The sequence below is a fragment of the Kogia breviceps genome, chromosome 3 (genome assembly GCF_026419965.1).
Source record: "Kogia breviceps isolate mKogBre1 chromosome 3, mKogBre1 haplotype 1, whole genome shotgun sequence".
Lineage (NCBI taxonomy): Eukaryota > Metazoa > Chordata > Mammalia > Artiodactyla > Physeteridae > Kogia > Kogia breviceps.
In genome coordinates this window covers 67,906,847-67,932,673 of record NC_081312.1, presented here as the reverse complement: position 1 = coordinate 67,932,673, position 25,827 = coordinate 67,906,847, and the positions used below count along the sequence as shown (strand labels likewise).

Below are 25,827 nucleotides of genomic sequence, written 5' to 3'. Positions count from 1 at the left end.
ACTTGGAAAACTGTCAGACACTGATGAAAGAGATTGAAGATGACACAAGCAGATAGAAAGATATATTGTATTCTTAGATTGGAAGAAGCAATATTGTTAAAATGACCATGCTACCCAAGGCAATCTACAGATTCAGTGAAATCCCTATAAAAATACCAATGGGCTCACCACAACTAGAGAAAACCCGTGCACAGCATCGAAGACCCAATGCAGCCCCCCAAAAAGAAAGAAATTAAAATAATAATTTTTTTAAAATACCAATGGTATTTTTCACAGAACTAGAACAAATAATTTTAAAATTTGTATGGAAATACCAAAGACCCTGAATTGCCAAAACAATCTTGTGAAAGAACAGAGCAAGAGGAATCACACTTCCTGACTTCAGACTATATTATAAAACGACAGTAATCAGAAAAGTATGGTACTGGCACAAAAATAGACATAGAGATCAATGGACCAAAATATAGATCCCAGAAATAAACCCATGCATTTATGGTCAATTAATCTATGACAAGCCAGGCAAGAATGTGCAATGGAGAAAAGACAGTCTCCTCAATAAGTGGTGCTGGGAAAACTGGACAACTACATGTAAAAGAATGAATTAGAATGGGGGTCCCCAAACCTCAGGCAATGGCCCATACCAGTCCATGGCCTGTTAGGAACGAGGCTGCACAGCAGGAGGTGAGCGGCGGGCGAGTGAGCAAAGCTTCATCTGCCACTCCCCATCTCTCACATGACTGCCTGAACCACCGTGTCTTTGCCCCCTGCCCCATCCGTGGAAAAATTGACTTCCACGAAACCAGTCCCTGGTGCCACAAAGGTTGGGGACCGCTGAATTAGAACAGTCTTTAACACCATATACAAATATAAACCCAAAATGGATTAAAGACCTAAATCTGAGACCAGAAACCATAAAACTCCTGGAGGAAAACATAAGCAGAATGCTCTTTGACATAAATTATAGCAATATTGTTTTGAATCTGTTTTCTAAAACAAAGAAAATAGAAGCAAAAATTAACAAATGAGACCTAATTAGACTTAAAAATTTTGCACAGCAAAGGAAACGAAAAGACAACCCATAGAATGGGAGAAAATATTTGCAAATGATATGACTGATAAGGGGTTAATATCCAAAATATATAAACAGCTCATACAACTCAATTAAAAAAAATACACAACCCGATTAAAAAATGCACTGAAGACCTGAAAAGACATTTTTCCATGGAAGAGATAAAGATGGCCAACAGGAACAAGAAAAAGATGCTCAACATTGCTAATTGTCAGACATGCAACTCAAAACCACAATGAGATATCACTTCACACTTGTTAGAATGGCTATCATCAAAAAAAGCACAAATAACAAATGTTGGCAAGGATGTGGAGAAAAGGGAATTCTCATACACTGTTGGTGAGAATGTAAACTGGTGCAGTCCCTATGGAAAACAGTATGGAGGGTTCTCAAAAAATGAAAAATAAAACTACCATATGACCCAGCAATTCCACTCCTAAGTGTATATCCGAAAGAAATAAAAACACTAATTAGAAAAGATACACGCACCCCAATGTTCATAGCAGCATTATTTACGATTGCCAAGATATGGAATCAACCTAAGTGTCTATCAACAGATGAATGGATAAAGAAGATGTGGTATATGTATATGCAATGGAATATTACTGAACCATTAAAAAAAATGAAACTGCCATTTGCAACAATGTGGATGGACCTAGAGGTTATTATGCTAAATGAAATAAGTCAGGCAGAGAAAGTCAAATACCCTGTTATCACTTATATGTGGAATCGAAAAAATACAAAAAACTAGTGAGTATAACAAAAAAGAAACAGACTTACAGATATAGTTACCAGTGCGGAGAGGGAAGCGGGGAGGGGCAATATAAGGGTAGGGGTTTCAGAAGTACAAACTAGTATGTATAAAATAAGCTACAAGGATATATAGTACAACACAGGAAATATAGCCAATGTTTTATGACTATAAATGGAGTATAACCTTTAAAAATTATGAATCACTATACTGTACACCTGTAACATAATATTGTACATCAACTATACTTCAACTAAAAAAAAAAAGTGACTATAACATTTATATTTCCACCAGTACCATATGAGGGTTCCAGTGTCTTCACATCCTGGCCAGCGTGTGTTATTTTCTGCATTTTTTGTTATAGCCATTCAAGTGGGTGTGAAGTGGTATCTTGTTATAGTTTTAATTTGCATTTTCCTAAGGTTTAATGATGTTGAACATCTTTTCATGTGCTTATTAGCCATTCATATATCCTGTTTGTTCAAATGTATTTTCAGATCCATTGTTCTTTTTTTTATTGAAGTATAGTTGATTTACAGTGTTTCAGGTGTACAGCAGTGTTTCTGTTGTGTGTTTGTATTCTTTTTTTAAAAAAAATTTATTTATTTTTGGCTCTGTTGGGCCTTAGTTGTGGCATGCAGGATCTTTCATTGCAGTGTGTGGACTTCTGTCTAGTTGTGGCTTGTGGGCTCAGTAGTTGCAGCTGGTGGGCTTAGTTGCCCCAAGGCATCTGGGATCTTAGTTCCCCAACCAGGGATCAAACAGGTGTCCCCTGAATTGCAAGACGCATTCTTAACCATTGGACCACCAGGAAAGTCCATATATATATATATATATATATATATATATATATATATATATATATATATATATATATTCTTTTTCAGATTCTTTCCCATTATAGGTTATTACAAGATATTTAATATAATTCCCTGTGCTACACAGTAGGTCCTCTTTGTTTATTTTTTAATTGTGATGCATGTCTTCCTATTAAAAGTCTTTTATATATTCTAGATACAAGTCCTTTACCAGATATATAACTTGCAAATAATTTCTCCCAGTCTGTGACTTTTCATTTTCTTAATGGTATCTTTTAAAGTATAAGTTTTTCAATCGGATAAAATCCAGTTCTTAAATTTTTTTTTTCTGTTATGGATTGTGCATTTGGTCTTAAATCTGTTTCTTCTAAAAGTTTTATAGTTTTACCTCTTACAGTTAGGTCTATGATCTATTTTGAGTTAATTTTTGTGTATGGTGTGACATAAGGGTCTAAATGCATTGTTGTAATTTCTTGAGGTGAAGTGAAATATTCCCATCAGCTACTGGTAAATCCTTGGCAAAAGAATGATTCTCTGCTTCCTGGAAACGTCACTGTATTCCAATATATGTACAACTTTGAGAGAGACTACCTGGGGCCATGAGGGATGGGGCTGCCACCCAAGCCAGCCAAATCAACTGGATGAACCTGAGGATCTGTGGGGTGACATGTCAAGCCAGATTGCCCTCTTATCCAGCACAGTATGGATTAAGATCCATGACCAAATGAAAGAAATTACCTGTAATACCTGTGTTTCTGTTTACTGTCTTCCTTTACTGTCTTGTATCTAGTGAGCAATCAGTTCGTGTTATTTGATATGATTTCATAAGCAGAAAGGCAGACTTCATGACCTTGTACGTGTGTACTTTAATGAGTCTCTAACACTTTGATGCACTGAGTATGGTCCTTGCCCCAGACATACTGAATCAGATTCTGCATTTTAATATGCTCCCCAAATGATTTATGTGCTCATTAAGTTTGATGAGCACTGGTCTAGAATAGAGCAAATGACAGCCTGCAGATGAAATCCAGTTGCTGACTATTTTTATAAATAAAGTTTTATTGGAACACAGTTATACCCATTTCTTTACATATTATTTACATCATGTGTGGCTACTTTCATCCTGCGGTGGCTGAGTGATTGAGTAGTTGTGAAAGGGACCACATGGCCCTCAAAGCCTAAAATATTACCTGGCCTTTTTCAGAAAAAGTTCGCCAACCCGTGGGCTAAGGAAAAGGTGGGAAGGTTCCCAAATGATGATATGTGGTAGAAAGATGAATGGGAGATCAAGATGTTTTCTATGTCAAAATAGAGCCTGACAGACTGGCAGACTAAGCCATTTATAGAACATAAACATTTATGTACATACGCACACCTTATCTATTAAAATTAGTGTGTCTCAGAACTTCCCTGGCGGTCCAGTGGTTAAGACTCGGAGTTCCCAATGCTGAGGGGCACGGGTTCTATCCCTGGTTAGGGAACTTAGATCCCATATGCTGCATGGCACAGCATAACAAACTAACTAAATAAGTAGATAAATAAATAAAATTAGCATGTCTCTTAGCTAAAAGAAAATAGAATCTACAGATTCAATGCATTCACTATCAAACTACCACTGGCATTTTTTACATAACTAGAATAAAAAATTTCACAATTTGTATGGAAACACAAAAGACCCCGAATAGCCAAAGCAATCTTGAGAATGAAAAATGGAGCTTGAGGAATCAGGCTCCCTGACTTCAGACTATACTACAAAGCTACAGTAATCAAGACAGTATGGTACCGGCACAAAAACAGAAATATAGATCAGTGGAACAGGATAGAAAGCCCAGAGATAAACCCACACACATATGGTCACCTTATCTTTGATAAAGGAGACAAGAATATACAGTGGAGAAAAGACAGCCTCTTCAATAAGTGGTGCTGGGAAAACTGGACAGGTACATGTAAAAGTATGAAATTAGAACACTCCCTAACACCATACACAAAAATAAACTCAAAATGGGTTAAAGACCTAAATGTAAGGCCAGACACTATCAAACTCTTAGAGGAAAACATAGGCAGAACACTCTATGACATAAATCACAGCAAGATCCTTTTTGACCCACCTCCTAGAGAAGTGGAAATAAAAACAAAAATAAACAAATGAGACCTAATGAAACTTAAAAGCTTTTGCACAGCAAAGGATATCATAAACAAGACCAAAAGACAACCCTCAGAATGGGAGAAAATAGTTGCAAATGAAACAACCAACAAAGGATTAATCTCCAAAATTTATAAGCAACTCATGCAGCTCAATAACAAAAAACAAAACAACCCAATCCAAAAATGGGCAGAAGAACTAAATAGACATTTCTCCAAAGAAGATATACAGATTGCCAACAAACACATGAAAGAATGCTCAACATCATTAATCATTAGAGAAATGCAAATCAAAACTACAATGAGATATCATCTCACACTGGTCAGAATGGCCATCATCAAAAAATCCAGAAACAATAAATGCTGGAGAGGATGTGGAGAAAAGGGAACACTCTTGCATTGTTGGTGGGAATGTTAATTGATACAGCCACTATGGAGAACAGTATGGAGGTTCCTTAAAAAACTACAAATAGAACTACAATACGACCCAGCAATCCCACTACTGGGCATATACCCTGAGAAAACCATAATTCAAAAAGAGTCATGTACCAAAATGTTCATTGCAGCTCTATTTACAATAGCTAGGACATGGAGCAACCTAAGTGTCCATCAACAGATGAATGGATAAAGAAGATGTGGCACATATATACAATGGAATATTACTCAGCCATAAAAAGAGACGAAACTGAGTTAGTTGTAGTGAGGTGGATGGACCTGGAGTCTGTCATACAGAATGAAATAAGTCAGAAGGAGAAAAACAAATACCATATGCTAAAACATATATATGGAACCTAAGAAAAAAAAATGTCATGAAGAGCCTAGGGGTAGGATGGGAATAAAACACAGACCTACTAGAGCATGGCCTTGAGGATATGGGGAGGGGGAAGGGTAAGCTCTGACAAAGTGAGAGAGTGGCATGGACATATATACACTACCAAACGTAGGGTGGATAGCTAGTGGGAAGCAGCTGCATGGCACAGGAGATCAGCTAGGTGGTTTGTGACCACCTAGAGGGGTGGGATAGGGAGGGTGAGAGGGAGGGATATGCAAGAGGGAAGAGATATGGGAACATATGTATATGTGTAACTGATTCACTTTGTTGTAAAGCAGAAACTAACACCATTGTAAAGCAATTATACTCAAAGATGTTTAAAAAAAAAAGAAAATAGGAAAGACAAGTATAATCAGTGAGAATGTTAATTAAAATGAACCTCATACCTAAACATCTATATTATACTGATAAAAATTAAGATATTTAAGAAATAGAACTAAATATAACTAAATATACACACCAGCAAACAAGCCCTCTTCACTTTGATACAAATACTTGTATGTCTCTCTTATTTATTTTAATAAACTTTTTATTTGGAATTATTTTATTGATTTATTTTTGGCCACACCACGAGGCTTGCAGGATCTCATTTCCCTGACCAGGGGTTGAACCCAGGCCGTGGCATTGAAAGCCTGGTATCCTAACCACTAGGCCCCCAGGGAACTCCCCATATTTGGAATAATTTTAGATTTATAAAAAACTTGCGGGCTTCCCTGGTGGCCTATGGTTGAGAGTCTGCCTGCTGATGCAGGGGACACGGGTTTGTGCCCCAGTCCAGGAAGATCCCACATCCCATGGAGCGGCTGGGCCTGTGAGCCATGGCCACTGAGCCTGTGCATCTGGAGCCTGTGCTCTGCAACGGGAGAGGCCACAACAGTGAGAGGCCCGCGTACTGCAAAAAAAAAAAAAAGAAAAAGAAAAAGTTGCAAAGATAGTACAGAGAATTTCTGTATACCCTCACCTATCTCCCCTAATGTTATCTTCTCGCATTACCATGGTACGTTTGTCAAATCTAAAAAAAACAACTTGGGTAGCATTATTATTAACCAAACTTAGACTATTCACCAGTTTTTCATTAATATCCTTTTCTGTTCTGTGAGCCCCTGCAGGATACCACATTGCATGTAGTCATTATTATCTCCTTAAATCTTCTTTGACCTGTGACATGTTCTCATGCTTTCCTTATTTTTCACATTTCAGGGAGTACAGCTCAGATATCTTTTAGAATATCCTTTAATGTGGGTTTGTCTAATGTATTTTCTCATGATTAGAATGGGATTATGGGTTTGGGGAAGAATACCACAGAGGTGAAGTACTCTTCTCATCATGTCATATGGTGGTGGGGGTGGAACATGACATTGTTGATGATTTAGCCTTCATCACTTGGCTAAGGTGGTGTGTGCCAGGTTTTCTACTATAAAGGTACTATTTTCCATTCCCATCTTCTGTTCTTTGGAAGTGAGCCACTAGGTTCAGCTAACCCTCAGATGGATGGGGGGAATTAACCTCTACCTCCTGGAGGAGAGAGTGTCAACATATATGTTTAATACTCTTCTGTCCCATTTATTTATTCAATCATGTATTTAAATCAGCATGTACTCATGTGTACTTATTTTATACTTTGGGTTATAATCCAGAGCTGTGTTATTTGTTGTTCACATCTTTCTAGCTTTGGCTGTTAGGAGCTCTTCCAGATTGTCTAGTCTGTCAGTCTCTTTTTAAAAGCGTTATTGTGGTATAATTCACATACCATAAAAACCACCCATTTAAAGTATACAATTCAATGGCTTTTAATATACTCACATATTTGTGCAGCCATCACCACAACCCCACATTTCTTAGACCTCACCCTCCAAACTCCCATCTCCTGGCAACCCTTTATCTACTTTCTGTCTCTACAGATTTGCCTATTCTGAGCATTTCATATAAATGGAATCATATAACATGTCATCCTTGTGATTAGCTTTTTTCACTTTAGCACAGTTTTTTCAAGGTTCATCTGTTTGGTCTCTTTTTCTTTTTGTCCTGTTGTTGTTTGTTTTATTTCTTGTTGTTTTTGCATGATTTCTGTCTGGTCTTTTTAATCTTTATCTATACAGATGTTCCTTCTACATAATCAATATGGGTATAAATTTGGTGTTCTTATTTTGTGATTTAACGTTATGTTATCTACATTTTCCCATTCTTCTCATAGTCTGCATATTTATTTTAATGGTTAAAAGACATCAAGTTGGTGTTCATTTGGCTCTCAGTTTGTAGTATCTGGGCTTATTTTATTTTTCACTACTGTAAATGATGTTGCTGTAATTGTTTTCATGCATATGGATTTTTAATTATACCTTAGGATAGATTCCCAAGACCGAAGTGCTTGAGTTGAAAAGTAGAATCACTTTCATGATTCTTTTTGTTACATTCTACCAGGTTACACTGTAGAAAATTTGTAACAAATTAAGGGATTGCTAATAACATATACATATCTGTTTCCTTATATAGCCTTATCAGCATTTTTTTCTAATTTTGTTTTTGTGTGTTTTTTTTAAATTTAATTTTATTTTTTTTAATACAGCAGTTTCTTATTAGTCATCAGTTTTATACACATTAGTGTATACATGTCAATCCCAATCTCCCAATTCATCACACCACCTCCCTTACCACCACTTTCCCCCTTGGTGTCCATACGTTTGTGCTCTACATCTGTGTCTCAATTGCTATCCTGCAAACCATTTCATCTGTACCATTCTTCTGGGTTCCACATATATGCATTAATATACGATATTTGTTTTTCTCTTTCTGACTTACTTCACTTTGTATGACAGTCTCTAGATCCATCCACGTCTCTACAAATGACCCAATTTCGTTCCTTTTAATGGCTGAGTAATATTCCATTGTATATATGTACCACATCTTCTTTATCCATTCATCTGTCGATGGGCATTTAGGTTGCTTCCATGACCTGGCTATTGTAAATAGTGCTGCAATGAACATTGGGGTGCATGTGTCTTTTTGAATTATAGTTTTCTCTGGGTATATACCCAGTAGTGGGATTACTGGGTCATATGGTAATTCTATTTTTAGTTTTTTAAGGAACCTCCAGTTCTCCATAGTGGCCGTATCAATTTACATTCCCACCAACAGTGCAAGAGGGTTCCCTTTTCTCCACATCCTCTCCAGCATTTGTTGCTTGTAGATTTTCTGATGATGCCCATTCTAACTGGTGTGAGGTGATACCTCATTGTAGTTTTGATTTGCATTTCTCTAATAATTAGTGATGTTGAGCAGCTTTTCATGTGCTTCTTGGCCATCTGTATGTCTTCTTTGGAGAAATGCCTGTTTAGGTCTTCTGCCCATTTTTGGATTGGGTTGTTTGTTTCTTTAATATTGAGCTGCATGAGCCATTTATATATTTTGGAGATTAATCCTTTATCTGTTGATTTATTTGCAAATATTTTCTCCCATTTTGAGGGTTGTCTTTTCATCTTGTTTATGGTTTCCTTTGCTGTGCAAAAGCTTTTAAGTTTCATTAGGTCCCATTTGTTTATTTTTTGTTTTATTTCCATTACTCTAGGAGGTGGATCAAAAAAGATCTTGCTGTGATTTATGTCAAAGAGTGTTCTTCCTATGCTTTCCTCTAAGAGTTTTATAGTGTCCGGTCTTAAATTTAGGTCTCTAATCCATTTTGAGTTTATTTTTGTGAATGGTGTTAGGGAGTGTTCTAATTTCATTCTTTTACAGGTAGCTGTCTAGTTTTCCCAGCACCACTTATTGAAGAGACTGTCTTTTCTCCATTGTATATCCTTGCCTCCTTTGTCATAGATTAGTTGACCATAGGTGTGTGGGATTATCTGTGGGCTTTCTATCTTGTTCCATTGATCTGTGTTTCTGTTTTTGTGCCAGTACCATATTGTCTTGATTACTGTAGTTTTGTAGTATAGTCTGAAGTCAGTGAGTCTGATTCCTCCAACTCCGTTTTTTTCCCTCAAGACTGCTTTGTCTATTTGGGGTCTTTTGTGTCTCCATACAAATTTTAAGATTTTTTGTTGTAGTTCCATAAAAAGTGCCATTGGTAATTTGATAGGGATTGCATTGAATCTGTAGATTGCCTTGGGTAGTATAGTCATTTTCACAGTATTGATTCGTCCAATCCAAAAACATGGTATATCTCTCCATCTGTTGCTATCATCTTTAATTTCCTTTATCAGTGTCTTATAGTTTTCTGCATACAGGTCTTTTGTCTCCCTATGTACGTTTATTCCTAGGTATTTTATTCTTTTTGTTGCAGTGGTAAATGGGAGTGTTTCCTTAATTTCTCTTTCAGATTTTTCATCCTTAGTATATAAGAATGCAAGAGATTTCTGTGCATTGATTTTGTATCCTGCAACTTTACCAAACTCATTGATTAGCTCTAGTAGTTTTCTGGTAGCATCTTTAGGATTCTCTGTATAGTATCATGTCATCTACAAACAGTGACAGTTTTACTACTTCTTTTCCAATTTGTATTCCTTTTATTTCTTTTTCTTCTCTGATTGCCATGGTTAGGACTTCCAAAACTCTGTTGAATAATAGTGGTGACAGTGGGCAACCTTGTCTTGTTCCTGATCTTAGAGGAAATGCTTTCAGTTTTGCACCACTGAGAATGTTGGCTGTGGGTTTCTCATATATGGCCTTTATTATGTTGAGGTAGGTTCCCTTTATGCCCACTTTCTGGAGAGTTTTTATCATAAATGGGTGTTGAATTTTGTCAAAAGCTTTTTCTGCATGTACTGAGATGATCATATGGTTTTTTTTCTTCAATTTGTTAATATGGTGTATCACATTGATTTGCATATATTGAAGAATCCTTGCATCCCTCTGATAAATCCCACTTGATCATGGTGTATGATCCTTTTAATGTGCTGTTGGATTCTGTTTGCTAGTATTTTGTTGAGGATTTTTGCATCTATATTCATCATTGATATTGGTCTGTAATTTTCTTTTTTTGTAGTATCTTTGTCTGGTTTTGGTATCGGGTGATGGTGGCCTCGTAGAATGAGTTTGGGAGTTCCTTCCTCTGTACGTTTTTGGAAGAGTTTGAGAAGGATTGGGTGTTAGCTCTTCTCTAAATGTTTGATAGAATTCACCTGTGAAGCCATCTGGTCCTGGACTTTTGTTTGTTGGAAGATTTTTAATCAGTTTCAATTTCATTACTTGTGATTGGTCTGTTCATATTTTCTATTTCTTCCTGGTTCAGTTTGGGAGGTTATAACTTTTGAAGAATTTGTCCATTTCTTCCAGGTTGTCCATTTTAATGGCATAGAGTTGCTTGTAGTAGTCTCTTAGGATGCTTTGTATTTCTGCGGTGTCTGTTGTAACTTCTCCTTTTTCATTTCTAATTTTATTGATTTGAGACCTTTCCCTCTTTTTCTAGATGAGTCTGGCTAATGGTTTATCAATCTTGTTTATCTTCTCAAAGAATCAGCTTCTAGTTTTATTGATCTTTGCTATTGTTTTCTTTGTTTCTATTTCATTTATTTCTGCTCTGATCTTTATGATTTCTTTCCTTCTGCCAGCGTTGGGTTTTGTTTGTTCTTCTTTGTCTAGTTCCTTTAGGTGTAAGTTTAGATTGTTTATTTGAGATTTTTCTTGTTTCTTGAGGTAGGCTTGTATAGCTATAAACTTCCCTCTTAGAACTGCTTTTGCTGCATCCCATAGGTTTTGGATCATCATGTTTTCATTGTCATTTGTCTCTAGGTATTTTTTGATTTCCTCTTTGATTTCTTCAGTGATCTCTTGGTTATTCAATACCGTATTGTTTAGCCTTCCTGTGTTTGTGTTTTTTACGTTTTTTTCCCTGTAATTGATTTCTAATCTCATAGCATTGTGGTCAGAAAAGATGCTTGATATGATTTCAATTTTCTTAAATTTACTGAGGCTTTATTTGTGACCCGAGATGTGATCTATCCTGGAGAATGTTCCATGCGCACTTGAGAAGAAAGTGTAATCTGGTGTTTTTGGATGGAATGTCCTATAAATATCAATTAAATCTATCTGGTCTATTGTGTCATGTAAAGCTTGTGTTTCCTTATTAATTTTCTATTTGGATGATCTGTCCATTGGTGTGAGGTTTAAAAGTCCCCCACTATTATTGTGTCACTGTCGATTTCCTCTTATATAGCTGTTAGCAGTTGCCTTATGTATTGAGGTGCTCCTGTGTTGGGTGCATATATATTTATAATTGTTGTATCTTCTTGGATTGATCCCTTGATCATTATGTAGTGTCCTTCCTTGTCTCTTGTAACATTCTTTATTTTAAAGTCTATTTTATCTAATATGAGTATTGCTACTCCAGCTTTGTTTTGATTTCCATTTGTATGGAACATCTTTTTCAATCCCCTCACTTTCAGTCTGTATGTGTCCCTAGGTCTGAAGTGGGTCTCTTGTAGACAGCATATATATTGGTCTCTTTTTTGTATCCATTCAGCAAGCCTGTGTCTTTTGGTCGGAGCATTTAATCCATTCACCTTTAAGGTAATTATCGAGATGTATATTCCTATTACCATTTTCTTAATCGTTTTGGGTTTGTTTTTGCAGGTCCTTTTCTTCTCTTGTGTTTCCCACTTAGAGAAGTTCCTTTAGCATTTGTTGTAGAGCTGGTTTGGTGGTGCTGAATTCTCTTAGCTTTTGCTTGTATGTAAAACTTTTGATTTCTCCATCGAATCTGAATGAGATCCTTGCTGGGTAGAGTAATCTTGGTTGTAGGTTTTTCCCTTTCATCACTATAAATATGTCCTGCCACTCCCTTCTGGCTTGTAGAGTTTCTGCTGAGAAAACAGCTGTTAACCTATTTGGAGTTCCCTTGTATGTTATTTGTTATTTTTCCTTTGCTGCTTTCAATAATTTTTCTTTGTCTTTATATTTTGCCAGTTTGATTCCTATGTGTCTCAGCGTGTTTCTCCTTGTGTTTATCCTGTATGGGACTCTCTGTGCTTCCTGGACTTGGGTGGCTATTTCCTATCCCATGTTAGGGAAGTTTTTGACTATAATCTCTTCAAATATTTTCTCGGGCCCTTTCTCTTTCTCTTCTCCTTCTGGGACCCCTATAATGTGAATGTTGTTGCGTTTAATGTTGTCCCAGAGGTCTCTTAGGCTGTCTTCATTTCTTTTCGTTCATTTTTCTTTATTCTGTTCTGCAGCAGTGAATTCCACTGTTCTATCTTCCAGGTCACTTATCCGTTCTTCTGCCTCAGTTATTCTGGTATTGATTCCTTCTAGTGTATTTTTCATTTCAATTATTGTATTGTTTATCTCTGTTTGTTTGTTCCTTAATTCTTCTAGGTCTTTGTTAAACATTTCTTGCATCTTCTCGATCTTTGCTTCCATTCTTTTTCCGAGGTCCTGGATCATCTTCACTATCATTATTGTGAATTCCTTTTCTGGAAGGTTGCCTATCTGCACTTCATTTAGTTGTTTTTCTGGGGTTTTATCTTGTTGCTTCATCTGGTACATAGCCTTCTGCCATTGCATCTTGTCTTTCTATGAATGTGGTTTTTGTTCTACAGGCTGCAGGATTGTAGTTCTTCTTGCTTCTGATCTCTAATTTTTTAAATAAATTATTTTATTTTATTTATTTTTGGCTGCATTGGGTCTTTGTTGCTGTGCGTGGGCTTTCTCTAGTTGCAGTGAGTGGGGGCTTCTTTTCATTGCAGTGCACAGACTTCTCAATGTGGTGGCTTCTCTTGTTGGAGAACACTGGCTCTATGCACGCAGGCTTCAGTAGCTGTTGGACATGGGCTCACTAGTTGTGGCTCACGGGTTCTAGGACGCAGGTTCAGTAGTTGTGGCACATGGCTTAGTTGCTCCATGGCATGTGGGAATTTCCCAGACCAGGATCAAACCTTTGTCTCCTGCATTGGCAGGTGGATTCTTAACCACTGCGCCACCAGGTAAGTCCCTCTAATTTAATACACATAAAGGGAGGAAATGAAAGAAGTCAGTGTGCTAAACATTTTACAAAAACTGTATTATTTCTTCATTTAATCCTTTCCATCACTTTGTAAGTTAGATATTATATAATATTATATAGTGCAAGGGCTGGGTGCCAAAGGCCCTTGGAGTTATAGTCAAAGGGCAGATACCAAAGATGAAGTTGTGGAAGATCAAATCAAGAGTGTTAGAAATCCAAACCATTTCATTAAGAACCAAGACCCGAGCCAGAATGGGAGCCAAGGTACTGGACCAATGGGACAAAGACCCAGGAAAGCCTGAGCTAGATTGTTTCAGCAGGAGGTCCTTTTTTTTTTTTTTTTTTTTTTTGCGGTACATGGGCCTCTCACTGTTGTGGCATCTCCCATTGCGGAGCACAGGCTCCGGACGCGCAGGCTCAGTGGCCATGGCTCACGGACCCAGCTGCTCCACGGCATGTGGGATCTTCCCGGACCGGGGCACGAACCCGTGTCCCCTGCATCGGCAGGCAGATTCTCAACCACTGCGCCACCAGGGAAGCCCCCAGGAGGTCCTTATGATGAATTCAAAAAATACATCCCTTTAGCATCCTTTTGTAGAATCCAACCGGGGTCTTGTGAGTGGACCAGTTTCATTTAATGGTACCGGAAGAGAATAGACACTACACTAGCCTCTTGACATTTTGGAGTTCATCGATTACATTTATGTTTAAAAAATAGAGTTGCTACACATGCATGAAAATTTACATGTAAATGTATAGAAAAGGTCTAGAAGGATATGTACTAAACATATTGAAAAACATTGGTTCAGTCTTTGGTAAGATGAACAGGATTTGCGGGAGGAGTTGGGATACCAGGGTATTTTATCTGTTTGCTTTGCTTGAATACTTTTGTGATTTTTATTTAAGGAATATTTATTGCTAAACAAAAAAAGCTTTCATTCATTCAACATTTTTTTTTTTAAATATATTTTGGCTGCACTGCATGGCATACAGGATCTTAATTCCCTGCTCAGGGATTGAACCTCTGCCCCCTGCAGTGGAAGTTCAGAGTCTTAACCACTGGACCATCAGCGAAGTCCCTCAACAAACATTTATTGGATGTTCACTATATACTAGGCACAATGCAAATATCTGAAGTAAGATATAGACCCTACCCACAAATTCATTGTCTGGTATAGTCTTTTTCAAATTTTGGGTCATAGTCCTTTAGCAGATTCTGAAATTAAAAATCATTGGGTCATATTGGATTATAACTCAAAGTATAAAATAAAATATCCATGGGTCAATACTGATGTAAATAAATGGTTGAATAAATAAATAAATAGGTAGAATAGATCTCCTGTGCAGTAGAATTTCAAATAATTTTATGTAGATACTCCCACCTCAAGGAGATCAAACTAAAATCCCTACCCCTTAAACGTGGGCTGCACGTAATGAATTCCTTCCAACGAGTACAATATGGAAAAGGCAGAGGATGGGGTTAAGGAATAACTTTACAGTAAATAAACCTGACAAAACCTACCTCAGCCAGGTGACCAAGGTAACATCAGTAGTGATAGGTCATGTTGGTAGTATGTGCCCTTGATAGGATGTGATGAAAATGGCACTTGACCTCTGTTGTCTTCCTCCCTAAAACTCATATACCTAGTCTAATCATGAGAAAAACATCAGACAAATCTCAATAGAGGGACATTTTATAAAATACCTGATCAGTGTTCTTTAAAACTGTCAAGGTCATCAAAAACAAGGAAAGTGGGGCTTCCCTGGTGGCGCAGTGGTTGAGAATCTGCCTGCTAATGCAGGGGACATGGGTTTGAGCCCTGGTCTGGGAAGATCCCACATGCCGCGGAGCAACTAGGCCCGTGAGCCACAACTACTGAGCCTGCGCGTCTGGAGCCTGTGCTCCCAACAAGAGAGGCCACAATAGTAAGAGGCCCGCGCACCACGATGAAGAGTGGTCCCCACTTGCTGCAACTAGAGAAAGCCCTTGCACAGAAACGAAGACCCAACACAGCCAAAAGTTAATTAATTAATTAATTTTTAAAAAAAACAAGGAAAGTGTAAGAAACTGTCAAAGCCAAGTGCATTCCAAGGAGATGTGAAGATTAAATATAACATGGGATCCTATAACTGAAAAAGGACATTCAGTAAAACGTAAGGAAATCTGAATAAAGTATAGACTTCAGGTAATAATAATGTATCAATTCATTAATTGTAACATATGTACCATACTAACTAAGATGTTGATAATAGTGGAAACTGGGTGTGGAGTATATGAGAACATTCTATACTGTCCTTGCAATTTTTTCTGTAAATCTAAAACTATTCTAAAAAATAAAATCTATGGAATTTAAAAAAAACATGTCAGTGGGCCACAACTAGCATTTTCCCTCAATATTTTAGTATATTGTAGTATATTTTCAAATATACTACAAAGTTGAAAAGAATTTCACAGTGAATTCCCATATACTCACCACCTAAATTCTACCACTAATCTTTTACTATATAGTCATCTATCCCTCAGTATCCGTGAGGGATTGGTTCCAGAGTTCCCACACATACCCAAATCGGTGAATGTTCAAGTTCCTTATGTGAAATGGCTTAGTGTTTGCATATAACCTATGCATATCCTTCCATATACTTTAAAATAACTTAATCTAGAAATAACTCTAAATTACTTTTAATATCTAATACAATGTAAATGCTATGTAAATAGTTGCCAGTGCACAGCATATTCAAGTTTTGCTTTTAGGAACATATTGGAATTTTTTTTTTCCCAAATATTTTCAATCCATGGTTGGTTGAATCTGTGGATACGGAACCCATAGATCTAGAGGGCCAACTGTACTTACTTTATCATATATCTAACCATCTATCCATCTATCTACCCATCCATTAATTTATCTTAGTTTTTTTGGTGCATTTCAAGGTAAATTATAAGGAGTTCCCTGGTGGCCTAGTGGTTAGGATTCCGGGCTTTCTCTGCCATGGCCCGGGTTTGATCCCTGGTTGGGGAACTGAGATCCTGCAAGCCAGGCAGCACAGCCCACCTCCCCCCAAAAAAGGTAAATTGTAGACATTAGTACATTTCCCCCCAATACTTCAGCATGTATATCATTAACCAGAGTATTAGTGTCTTTTTATATAAAATGTACATTTGGTGAGTTTCGAAAAATCCATACATTTGTGTAATCCAAACCCCTCACAACTGCATTTTTTACAAAATGAAAGGTCATAGAAGATACTGGAGTACAATACACAAAGTATGGGTGAGTATTGTTTTATGAACTTCCATTCAGATATGTATGTACCTGTATACTGGGTCACAATGTAAAATATATCACAGCGTAAAATATATCACAGTAAAACAGTGAAAATCACTGGTCTGGTAGGGGAGCTCAGAATGTAATCAAATAGTGATTATTTAGGGTGACAGGTTTTGTAAAATACAGTGATGGGTTCAAAGAAAAGATAGCCAACTTTTTGTGGTTAGAAAAAAGGGATTGGGATAGGCAGGAAAGGCTTGTCTGAGAAAGAGGTGATGTACTATCGTAATGACATTGGCCAACACTTACATAGCACTCACTTCATGCCAACTGACAAACACTGTTCTAAGAATGTTACATATACAACTACTCTTCACAACCTAGAAGGTCAGGACTAATATTATTCCCATTGTACCTCAGACTGAGTACAGAAAGATTAAGTAATTTGCCCAGGATCACAAGGCTAATAAGTAGTAGAGCCAAACAGTTGAGCTCTACCTAGTTCATGCTTTTGACTATTATACCTTACGAGTACTATACATATTTGGTGGAAATTGGCTTTGTAACTTGGGGGATTTTATTTCAGTCATTTTCATGGGGCAAAAACAAAGTTTTTGTCTAATATTCCCTGATTGTGTGTGTGTGTGTGTGTGTGTATGTGTGTGTGTGTGAGTTGTACAATATTATGGTTCTGGGGTACATAGAAAGCGTTTAGAGCTAGAAAGGATGTTAGCCATCATCAAATAACATTTTCATTTCCAGAAACTTCCTACTCTACTGTTTTCATGCAGTGAATTGTTTGGTATTTTCCATTAATTGTGCAGCAGCATTAGAAAAGATAATGTTGAGTTGATCATTCCCAAAGATACCTGAAGCTGATGCTTATTAAGCTTAAATGGACATTAATGACACTAATACACTGAGTGAGGCAGAGGCAATGTGATAAATTAAAGACAGCATTATGAGTCAAGAGACCAGAATTCAGGACTTCACTGCATCTCAGATTACCAGTTTTCCCATCTACAAAATGAAGGGAGTGCACATCAGAGATGACAGATACAAGGTGCATATGTTGCCACACCCTGCTTCCTAACCCACAACTGACATTACTAATTATTCATGACATCCTCTTGCTCTGAACCTTGAAAACATTCTTCGGAATCCTTCCCAACACAGTGCTCAATGCAGTTAGTACAGTTAATCAAAGTTGGCACCCAAGTTGAAATTTATTTGTCATCTTTGGGTATGACAACCTATAAAGATTCTTCCAGTTCTAACTCCCAGAAATACACCATCAGAAGTATGAAAACTGTACCCAATTCAACACTTACTTCAGTCTTTCCAGTCTGTCTTTTCTCTAAGCATTAAGTTTACATCATGTAGGGGACTGGGACGCTGATCTGTTTATATTCTACTGTGAATCTACCCACCTCCCTAGTCTTGGCCTTTAGGCATCCTAGCACCCTTTGTGTAATGTCTTCCTCAGTAAAGTTTCTTTTTTATTCTTCCTTGACTTTTCACACACATTCACACAAGTTCTTGGTTGTGGAATCTCCTAACTTCTTGGCAATCAAGACATCTTTCCCAGCCCGTGTGTTGTTGAATGCAAAGAGTATATTAACAGAGGAAGTTCATATCTGTTCCCTGACCACTCCCAGCACTTGTCTAAGCATATTCTTTCTTATTGCCCTACCTCAGTTTCATAATTATTTTGTCTCCCTCCTCCCTGATAATTAGTAACCAGGATAGGTGCTTATGTCGTTCATATTCAGTTCTCAAACATGTACCTGTCTCTGAGTCTCCACATTGTATATTTTGGTGTTGTATATATATATATATATATATATATATATATATATATATATATTTTTTTTTTTTTTTTTTTTTTTTTTTTTTTTTTTTTTTTGCGGTAGGCGGGCCTCTCACTGTTGTGGCCTCTCCCACTGCGGAGTACAGGCTCCGGACGCGCAGGCTCAGCGGCCATGGCTCACGGGCCCAGGCGCTCCGCGGCATGTGGGATCTTCCCAAACTGGGGCACGAACCCGCGTCCCCTGCATCGGCAGGCGGACTCTCAACCACTGCGCCACCAGGGAAGCCCCTGGTGTTGTATATTGTGTAATAGAAATACTTTAGAGTTTTGCTTGTCTGCTTTATTACCACTGTGTAATCCTACAGTTGTAAATCGTGTAATTGTTTATGAGCATGCAAAAAAAAATACTGTATTCAAGTCTTTAGATGCCTTCAGCTACTATTTTCAAGACTTGTGTCCTAATGAGTATCAGTTCAGCACATCCTTGTTTGTCATCCTTGCTCTTGAAGTCAGTGGGAAGGAATGCTGTGCTTGTAAGGTGGAAACCAATTTGATCCCTTGGTGTAGCATCTCAGTGGGATCATTTTACATCTCATTTTACCACTTAATGCAACCAGGGCATTTAAATGCAAAGGTTTGGCCATGAGTACCTTTGAGACAATATTTTTTTTCTTTTACCTGGCAGTTGGAATCCAGGGTATAGGATTGTCATTTCTAACTTTCATAAAGATGGTTTTAAAATAACTTTGCTGAAAGGGCATAAAGGAAAGGATGGTAATCTTAATTTATTAGTCATCTGCCATAATTTTTACTGGCAGTAATTTGTAAGGAGGATAAAAGCAGGACTTAACACCAAACGATTAAATAACACAGAGTATGTTGCAATGCCACCTACAGTAGTGAGTTTATCTTCCAGGAAAAGGGAGTGAATGACCACAGGCCTCCCCCTGTGGCACAGCTGTCGATCCCCCGGCTGAGCTGGTCTAGATGACATCCTGTTCTGCACACCGAATGAACACAGCAGCCCCAGGCTTTGCCAGACTGGATCTGCCTCTAACCAGCTCTTGATGTTTGGAATTGTTTTGAGATAACCTCCTGTCTGATAGGGTTTAGGAAATAAGAGATGAGCTAGGAAGGCAAAAAAATAATATAAAAATATTATCTCATCATCTGTTGCAACTATTCTGTAAAATTATTTCAAATTTTAAAATTTCGCCTAAGAACTATTGTTAACCCTGGTCTTTTGCACTGATTTTCAAAGTTACTACAAAATGTGAATATGATATTGTAAGATTGGCCAATGAGACAGCTCTGATGCTCATGATGAAAGAACTGGCCATTGGTCAATATTGTATGCTTTTGCATTGATTATTTCAAAAACTATATTAAGTATAAGAATAACAAACATGGGATTCAATACAGCTGAGTTAGAAATAAACCCACAAGCATGAATGAGGAGGAGGAGGGGTGTCATGGATCTGTGCATGTGCTTAGCCTCTGACCTGCATCTCACCCCTGACACACAGTAATCCAGGTACGCTGGGTGCCTTAACATCTGTAAAATTCAGTTTTCTTGTCCTTAAAGTCCCTGCTGCAGAAAATTGTGAGAACTAAATAATGTATGTAAATTGCTCAGTACAGACCCTTATAGGACTTGTTACAGGGCCTTGTACGAGGACTTTGACAAACAGTTGATGTTACTACTGCTTTCAACGCTGAGGAAAGAAGAGCTTCACTACACATCCTGTCTCCATTGTCCATAGAATAAATTTCATACTCCTTAGCATAACTTCTAAAGACAATTTTATCTTATTTGAGCAGCTCAATTTCCTATGACCATTCTTCTTGCCCCCTGACCTGCAACCAAAGTGAACTTCCCAGAGCTTTCATACCCCTATTTTCTGTGTCTCAGAGTCTCTCCCTCTGGGTCATTCTTCAAGATCTTGCTTAAATGCCCCTTGTCTGGGAAGCCATCCCCAACTTTCCCGTGATGCTCCTTGTCCCTCCCTTTTGTGCACCACAGAAGTATACCCGTCCCAGTTATAACTCATAACCTTGTACTGCTGTTATTTGTTTACCTATCCAGTACCTTTGCTAGGTGTCATGATCTGAAGATCAGAAATCATTACTTCTTCATCCATATTCTCCTTCTGGTGCTTGACACATAGTTGGCGCCCAACAAGATTGATGAAACGAATGAATATGAGTAGAACTACTGTAGATACTAAAAAATGTTTTGGAGGATAACTAAGGAAAATTTATCTTTAGTTATTTATTAAAGTCTCATTTAGTTCATAGGAGTGAAGACCAATGTTATCAGAAGATGTTTTACTTCTGGTTCATCTATGGAACACATTTTTTTTTTTCTTTTTTTTTTTTTTTTTTTTTTTTTCGGTATGCGGGCCTCTCACTGTTGTGGCCTCTCCCGTTGCGGAGCACAGGCTCCGGACGCGCAGGCCTAGCGGCCATGGCTCACGGGCTTAGTTGCTCCGCGGCATGTGGGATCTTCCCGGACCAGGGCACGAACCCGTGTCTCCTGCATCGGCAGGCGGATTCTCAACCACTGCGCCACCAGGGAAGCCCTATGGAACACATTTAATATGATTCTTGAGAAATTTGATCTTGCCTTTCTGTTGTTCTTTTATTCTTCAGGTTCTGGTTACAGCTATCCCTCGCCATAACTTTTGAACTATATTTGGAAAAATACTGGCCAGAAAAAAAAATGATAAAATTTTTCCTCATGGTGAATAAACAAGGGCAGACCCGACTTTCTAAGTACTATGAACATGTGGAGATTAATAAGCGTACGCTCCTGGAAACAGAAGTCATAAAGAGCTGTCTCTCTCGATCCAATGAACAAGTAAGTTTCTGATTCTCTTTGATCTCTGCATTCAACTCAGCAGTGGCAGATTTATTATTACTGAGTCGCAGGGCCCATCGTTTTCTTTGAACTACATTCTTTCGATAGCTATTAGGGAAAATTAACAAATGATGTGAAATGAAGACTGCTGCATAGCTCTCTTTACATCCCCTTAAGGAAAATAAAAGCAAAGAAAATCAGGAAAAGTCTTGGGTTCATATTTAGGTCAGCATATTTGTCTTATTGCACTATGGAAGTGGCAGCTCAAATTTAAGCCTGCTAATAGACATAACTTTTTTTTGTTGTTCATATTAATTCAGCCCTTGGAACTCTTAGGAGTGCCTGTAACAGACGGCTTTCTTTAAGCCAAAAGATGAAGGACAGATGACCAGTATAGAGGGGAACAGTCAAGACCCACTTTGTGCCGGAGGATAATAACATGGTTCTCATGTGGAGTGCAGTTTTTTTCTGCTTATCATTTTTATAAATTTACCACCAACATAATACTGGAACAAGTAATTTAAAAACAAAACAAACTTGATTTGGACTTGTCTTATTTTATTATATAGATGGGAGAAATGGAAATTTTAAAATTCATATTGAAACAACAAATCTATCCATTCTGCCAATATTGAGGTTAAATTAAATCGTTAAAATAATAGTAAACAGGAATTGTAAAAACTGAGTCTACTTTTACGAAGGACTTTAGTTGGAGAATTACTTAGTCTAGGCCCTAAACTTGGAATCCTTTGGAAATCACTGAGCAAACCAATGCAAATTCAGAAAGCTTATTTAAATCACCCATTAATTTTGCTAGTTCTCTTTTTCACTGCATATGTAGAAAGGCTGCTCGTGGGAACCACTGGTAAGTCATAAAATATTAAGCTACATAGTGCTCACAAGTTACGCATTAGAACTGTGTTTCCCTTGGCTTCTAAATTGATTTTCCAGTCAGAACATCTCAGAGTCCTCTTTGAATTACTACTTTGGACTGCCATGGCACACACTGCTTTATGTAGTTGTCAAAAGAAAACAAAAACTATTAAAGGACTGTGTTAATAGCCACATACTTTAAGTAAAGGTAAAACAAACTGCAGATTTCTGTTTGAATCTTTCTACAGAATGTAGGCACTCTACAAGTTCATAGTTTTCACTAATAGGTTAGCCTCTGAAATACATGCTTTGAAATGAACATACCATTAGATATTTTTGAAGCATTCTAAATTATCTTAGATTTTAAAGGGAACCCACTGGGCTTTTAGCATAATCAGGTACCAAAGTAACACAATCTCAGCTTCATTTTTATTTTATCCACAAAGGTGCTTGGATACTTTTTTTTTGAATGTCAGAAACTCCTGAGAGGCTTTGAAAAATGTTCCTCAGTTCTTTCAAATAGATTGTGTTTCCTTGAAAGATCTGACTGAACAGAAATAATACTGGCTCTACAGTGAACCAAAAGCTGCAGAATGGTCCTGGACTTAATACTTTTATCCTAATGTCAAATAAAAGCCTCAAACACCTCCATTATATAGATCGTTGAATGGCTTTCCGGTGGAAGAAATGCCATAATCAAAACTTGCAGCTTCGGAAATTCCTTGGCGGTCCAGTGGTTAGGACTCTGTGCTTTCACTGCCAGGGATGCGGGTTCGATCCCTGGTTAGGGAGCTAAGATTCCACAAGCTGTGCAGCATGGCCAAAAAAACCCAAAACAAAACAAAACAAAACGAAAAAACTTGCAGCTTCATTCCCAGGTACATCTGAGCACCATAGAGCAACATATCCCAGTGCAAAAAGTCATACCATTCTTGCTCAATCACATTTGGTCAAGCACACCCAAAAATCCAAAGAAAGGGCAACACTGTACCTTCAGCCTGCTGTCTAATTCCTGTCCACCCAGTGCCTTCCTCTCCCCCTTTGTACAATGGCTTTAGGAGAGAGATGAATGGGAAGGGAGTTGTTTCCTTCACTAGTCAGTAGTGGTAAGCTAGTTATTAATTCCTATAAAGCAATATTTACAATGGGAGATTTTTGTCTAGTATCTGCCACACAAAAGCCATCTTTAAATAATTTATAAAAAGAGCTTACATTGATTCTTCTGAAAAAGAAATCAAGATTTTTTTCTTTTTTGCATGTGTGTATGCTCTGTATATTTGGCTCTTGAATGACTATCAGATAGTACAAACGGAACCTCTAATTGCTTCCAAAAGAGCCCAGGGGAGATGGAAAGAAGAAAATCTTCTTTATCATGTTGGCTTATTTTCACTTTTGGAGGCAGTCTAAAATGCTGATTATTTAGTAGCCTTTTCTTTGCTGGCTGAGTTCCACACAGAGCCAAGCAAAGGAATGAGAAGAAGTACAGGTGGGAACCCATGTGAACATTCAGACACTTTTCCAATACCACTTCTCCGCCTCCCACTAGAGATGCTTCCAAGCATTCCCCTGAGTACCGTGAGGAGGCGGCCAGCAAAGACCGTGTAACATCTTAATGTTGAATATTTCTAGGAATGTGTTGACAGATACTCAAATCAGAACCTAGAAATTATGCATGCCATTTTGAAGAAATCCCTGTCAACCATAGGAATTAATGTCTAATTGTGTTTTGTCTAGTGCTCTTTCATTGAATATAAGGATTTTAAACTGATATATCGGCAGTATGCAGCTCTCTTCATTGTGGTCGGAGTTAATGACACTGAGGTAAGATAATAGAAGAGCTTATGGAAAATACAAGAAAATTAGGAATAACAGTCTGATTTTTAAAAAATATATATATTTATTTATTTATTTTTGGCTGCATTGGGTCTTCACTAACACGTGCTGGCTTTTCTCTAGTTGCAGTGAGCAGGGGCTACTCTTTGTTGTGGTGTGTGGGCTTCTCATTGCAGTGGCTTCTCTTGTTGCAGAGCATGGGCTCTAGGTGCACGGGCTTCAGTAGTTGTGGCACGTGGGCTCAGTAGTTGTGGCTCACAGGCCCTAGAGTGCAGGCTCAGTAGTTCTGGCTCACAGACCTAGTTGCTCCGTGGCATGTGGGATCTTCCCAGACCAGAGCTCAAACCCGTGTCCCCTGCATTGGCAGGCGGATTCTCAACCACTACGACACCAGGGAAGCCCAACAGTCTGATTTTTATTCCTCCTTAAATTGACATTTTCTTCCCCACTTACCTCCATAACAATTATCTTGACTCTTGAAGGATATTCGTTTTTATCAAGGCTGGGGAAACTGTGTGGAAGAGATAAACCTAGGATTTTTTTTGGATTAGATGAGCAATTTGTGGAGAAGCACAAAACCACAGAATGCCTTCCTCGACCCTAAGCAATACCAGTTTCCTGCCCTCATTCTGTGTAGCACAGTGGGGCAGCTTAGCCAAGGGTAGAGGCCAAACAACTGTGGCATTAAACATAGGCTGAAATTTCAGAAGGCAAACTGTAAATATGATTATGTTGTAATTACATCTCATCAGATGTAGTTCACCTTTTCAGAAATGGTCAGTCCCAGATCAATAGCACCTTTAGCCATGGAATCCCTGAAAGGGTATTTAAGATCTAAAATACTTTGAAATCTCAGTTGACTGTTTTTTTTTAATCCATGAACCAAACTTTGAGATGGTTTCCCCATCTTCACAGATGGAAAAGTGATGACATGAAGACCCTGGGGGAAAAAAAAAACAAAAAAAAACACCTGGCTTCAGCTAGTTGGTGATGAAGTCAGGGAGTAGACCTCAAAACTCTATAATCACCAGACACAATCTGGTTTCAATTCAGCTAGATTCATCTTGGACTTTTCAAAAAATCTTAGAGGTTAAGGTTTTCTACATTTCCCCTATTGATAAGCTTCTTTTAAACAAGTCCTAGAACTATTCTGAATATTTGTCAGTAGGAAGCTCTTTTGCTCACATTATCTGTTTACCAAATGCTCTAAAACCTGGTTGCTGACTGGGCAGCTCCATGTCTGATCTCCCCAATAGGTCATATTAAAACTAACTGCATTGGGCTTCCCTGGTGGCGCAGTGGTTGAGAATCCGCCTGCCGATGCAGGGGACACGGGTTCGTGCCCCGGTCCGGGAAGATCCCACATACCGCGGAGCAGCTGGGCCCGTGAGCCATGGCTGCTGAGTCTGTGCATCCGGAGCCTGTGCTCCGCAACGGGAGAGGCCACAACAGTGAGAGGCCCGCGTACCACAAAAAAAAAAACAAAAAAAAAAAACAAAAAAAAAAACAAAAAAAACAAAAACTAACTGCACCCGGGAATTCCCTGGTGGCATAGTGGTTAAGAATCCACTTGCAAATGCAGGGGACACGGGTTCAAGCTCTGGTCCGGGAAGATCCCACATGTCACGGAGCAA

General features: G+C 38.1%; 1 protein-coding gene across 6 annotated transcripts in view; it reads left to right on the top strand.

Moving 5' to 3' along the window:
- Window positions 1-25,827, top strand: part of AP4S1 (adaptor related protein complex 4 subunit sigma 1) — a 63,478-nt gene that overhangs the window by 22,237 nt on the left and 15,414 nt on the right. For all 6 annotated transcript variants that reach the window (XM_067028614.1, XM_059057237.2, XM_067028613.1 and 3 more), the window contains exons 2-3: window positions 21,280-21,487; window positions 24,095-24,181. In XM_067028614.1, the coding sequence (XP_066884715.1) occupies window positions 21,350-21,487; window positions 24,095-24,181 (225 nt within the window). In that variant the 5' untranslated portion in view covers window positions 21,280-21,349. The remainder of the gene's footprint in view (window positions 1-21,279; window positions 21,488-24,094; window positions 24,182-25,827) is intronic.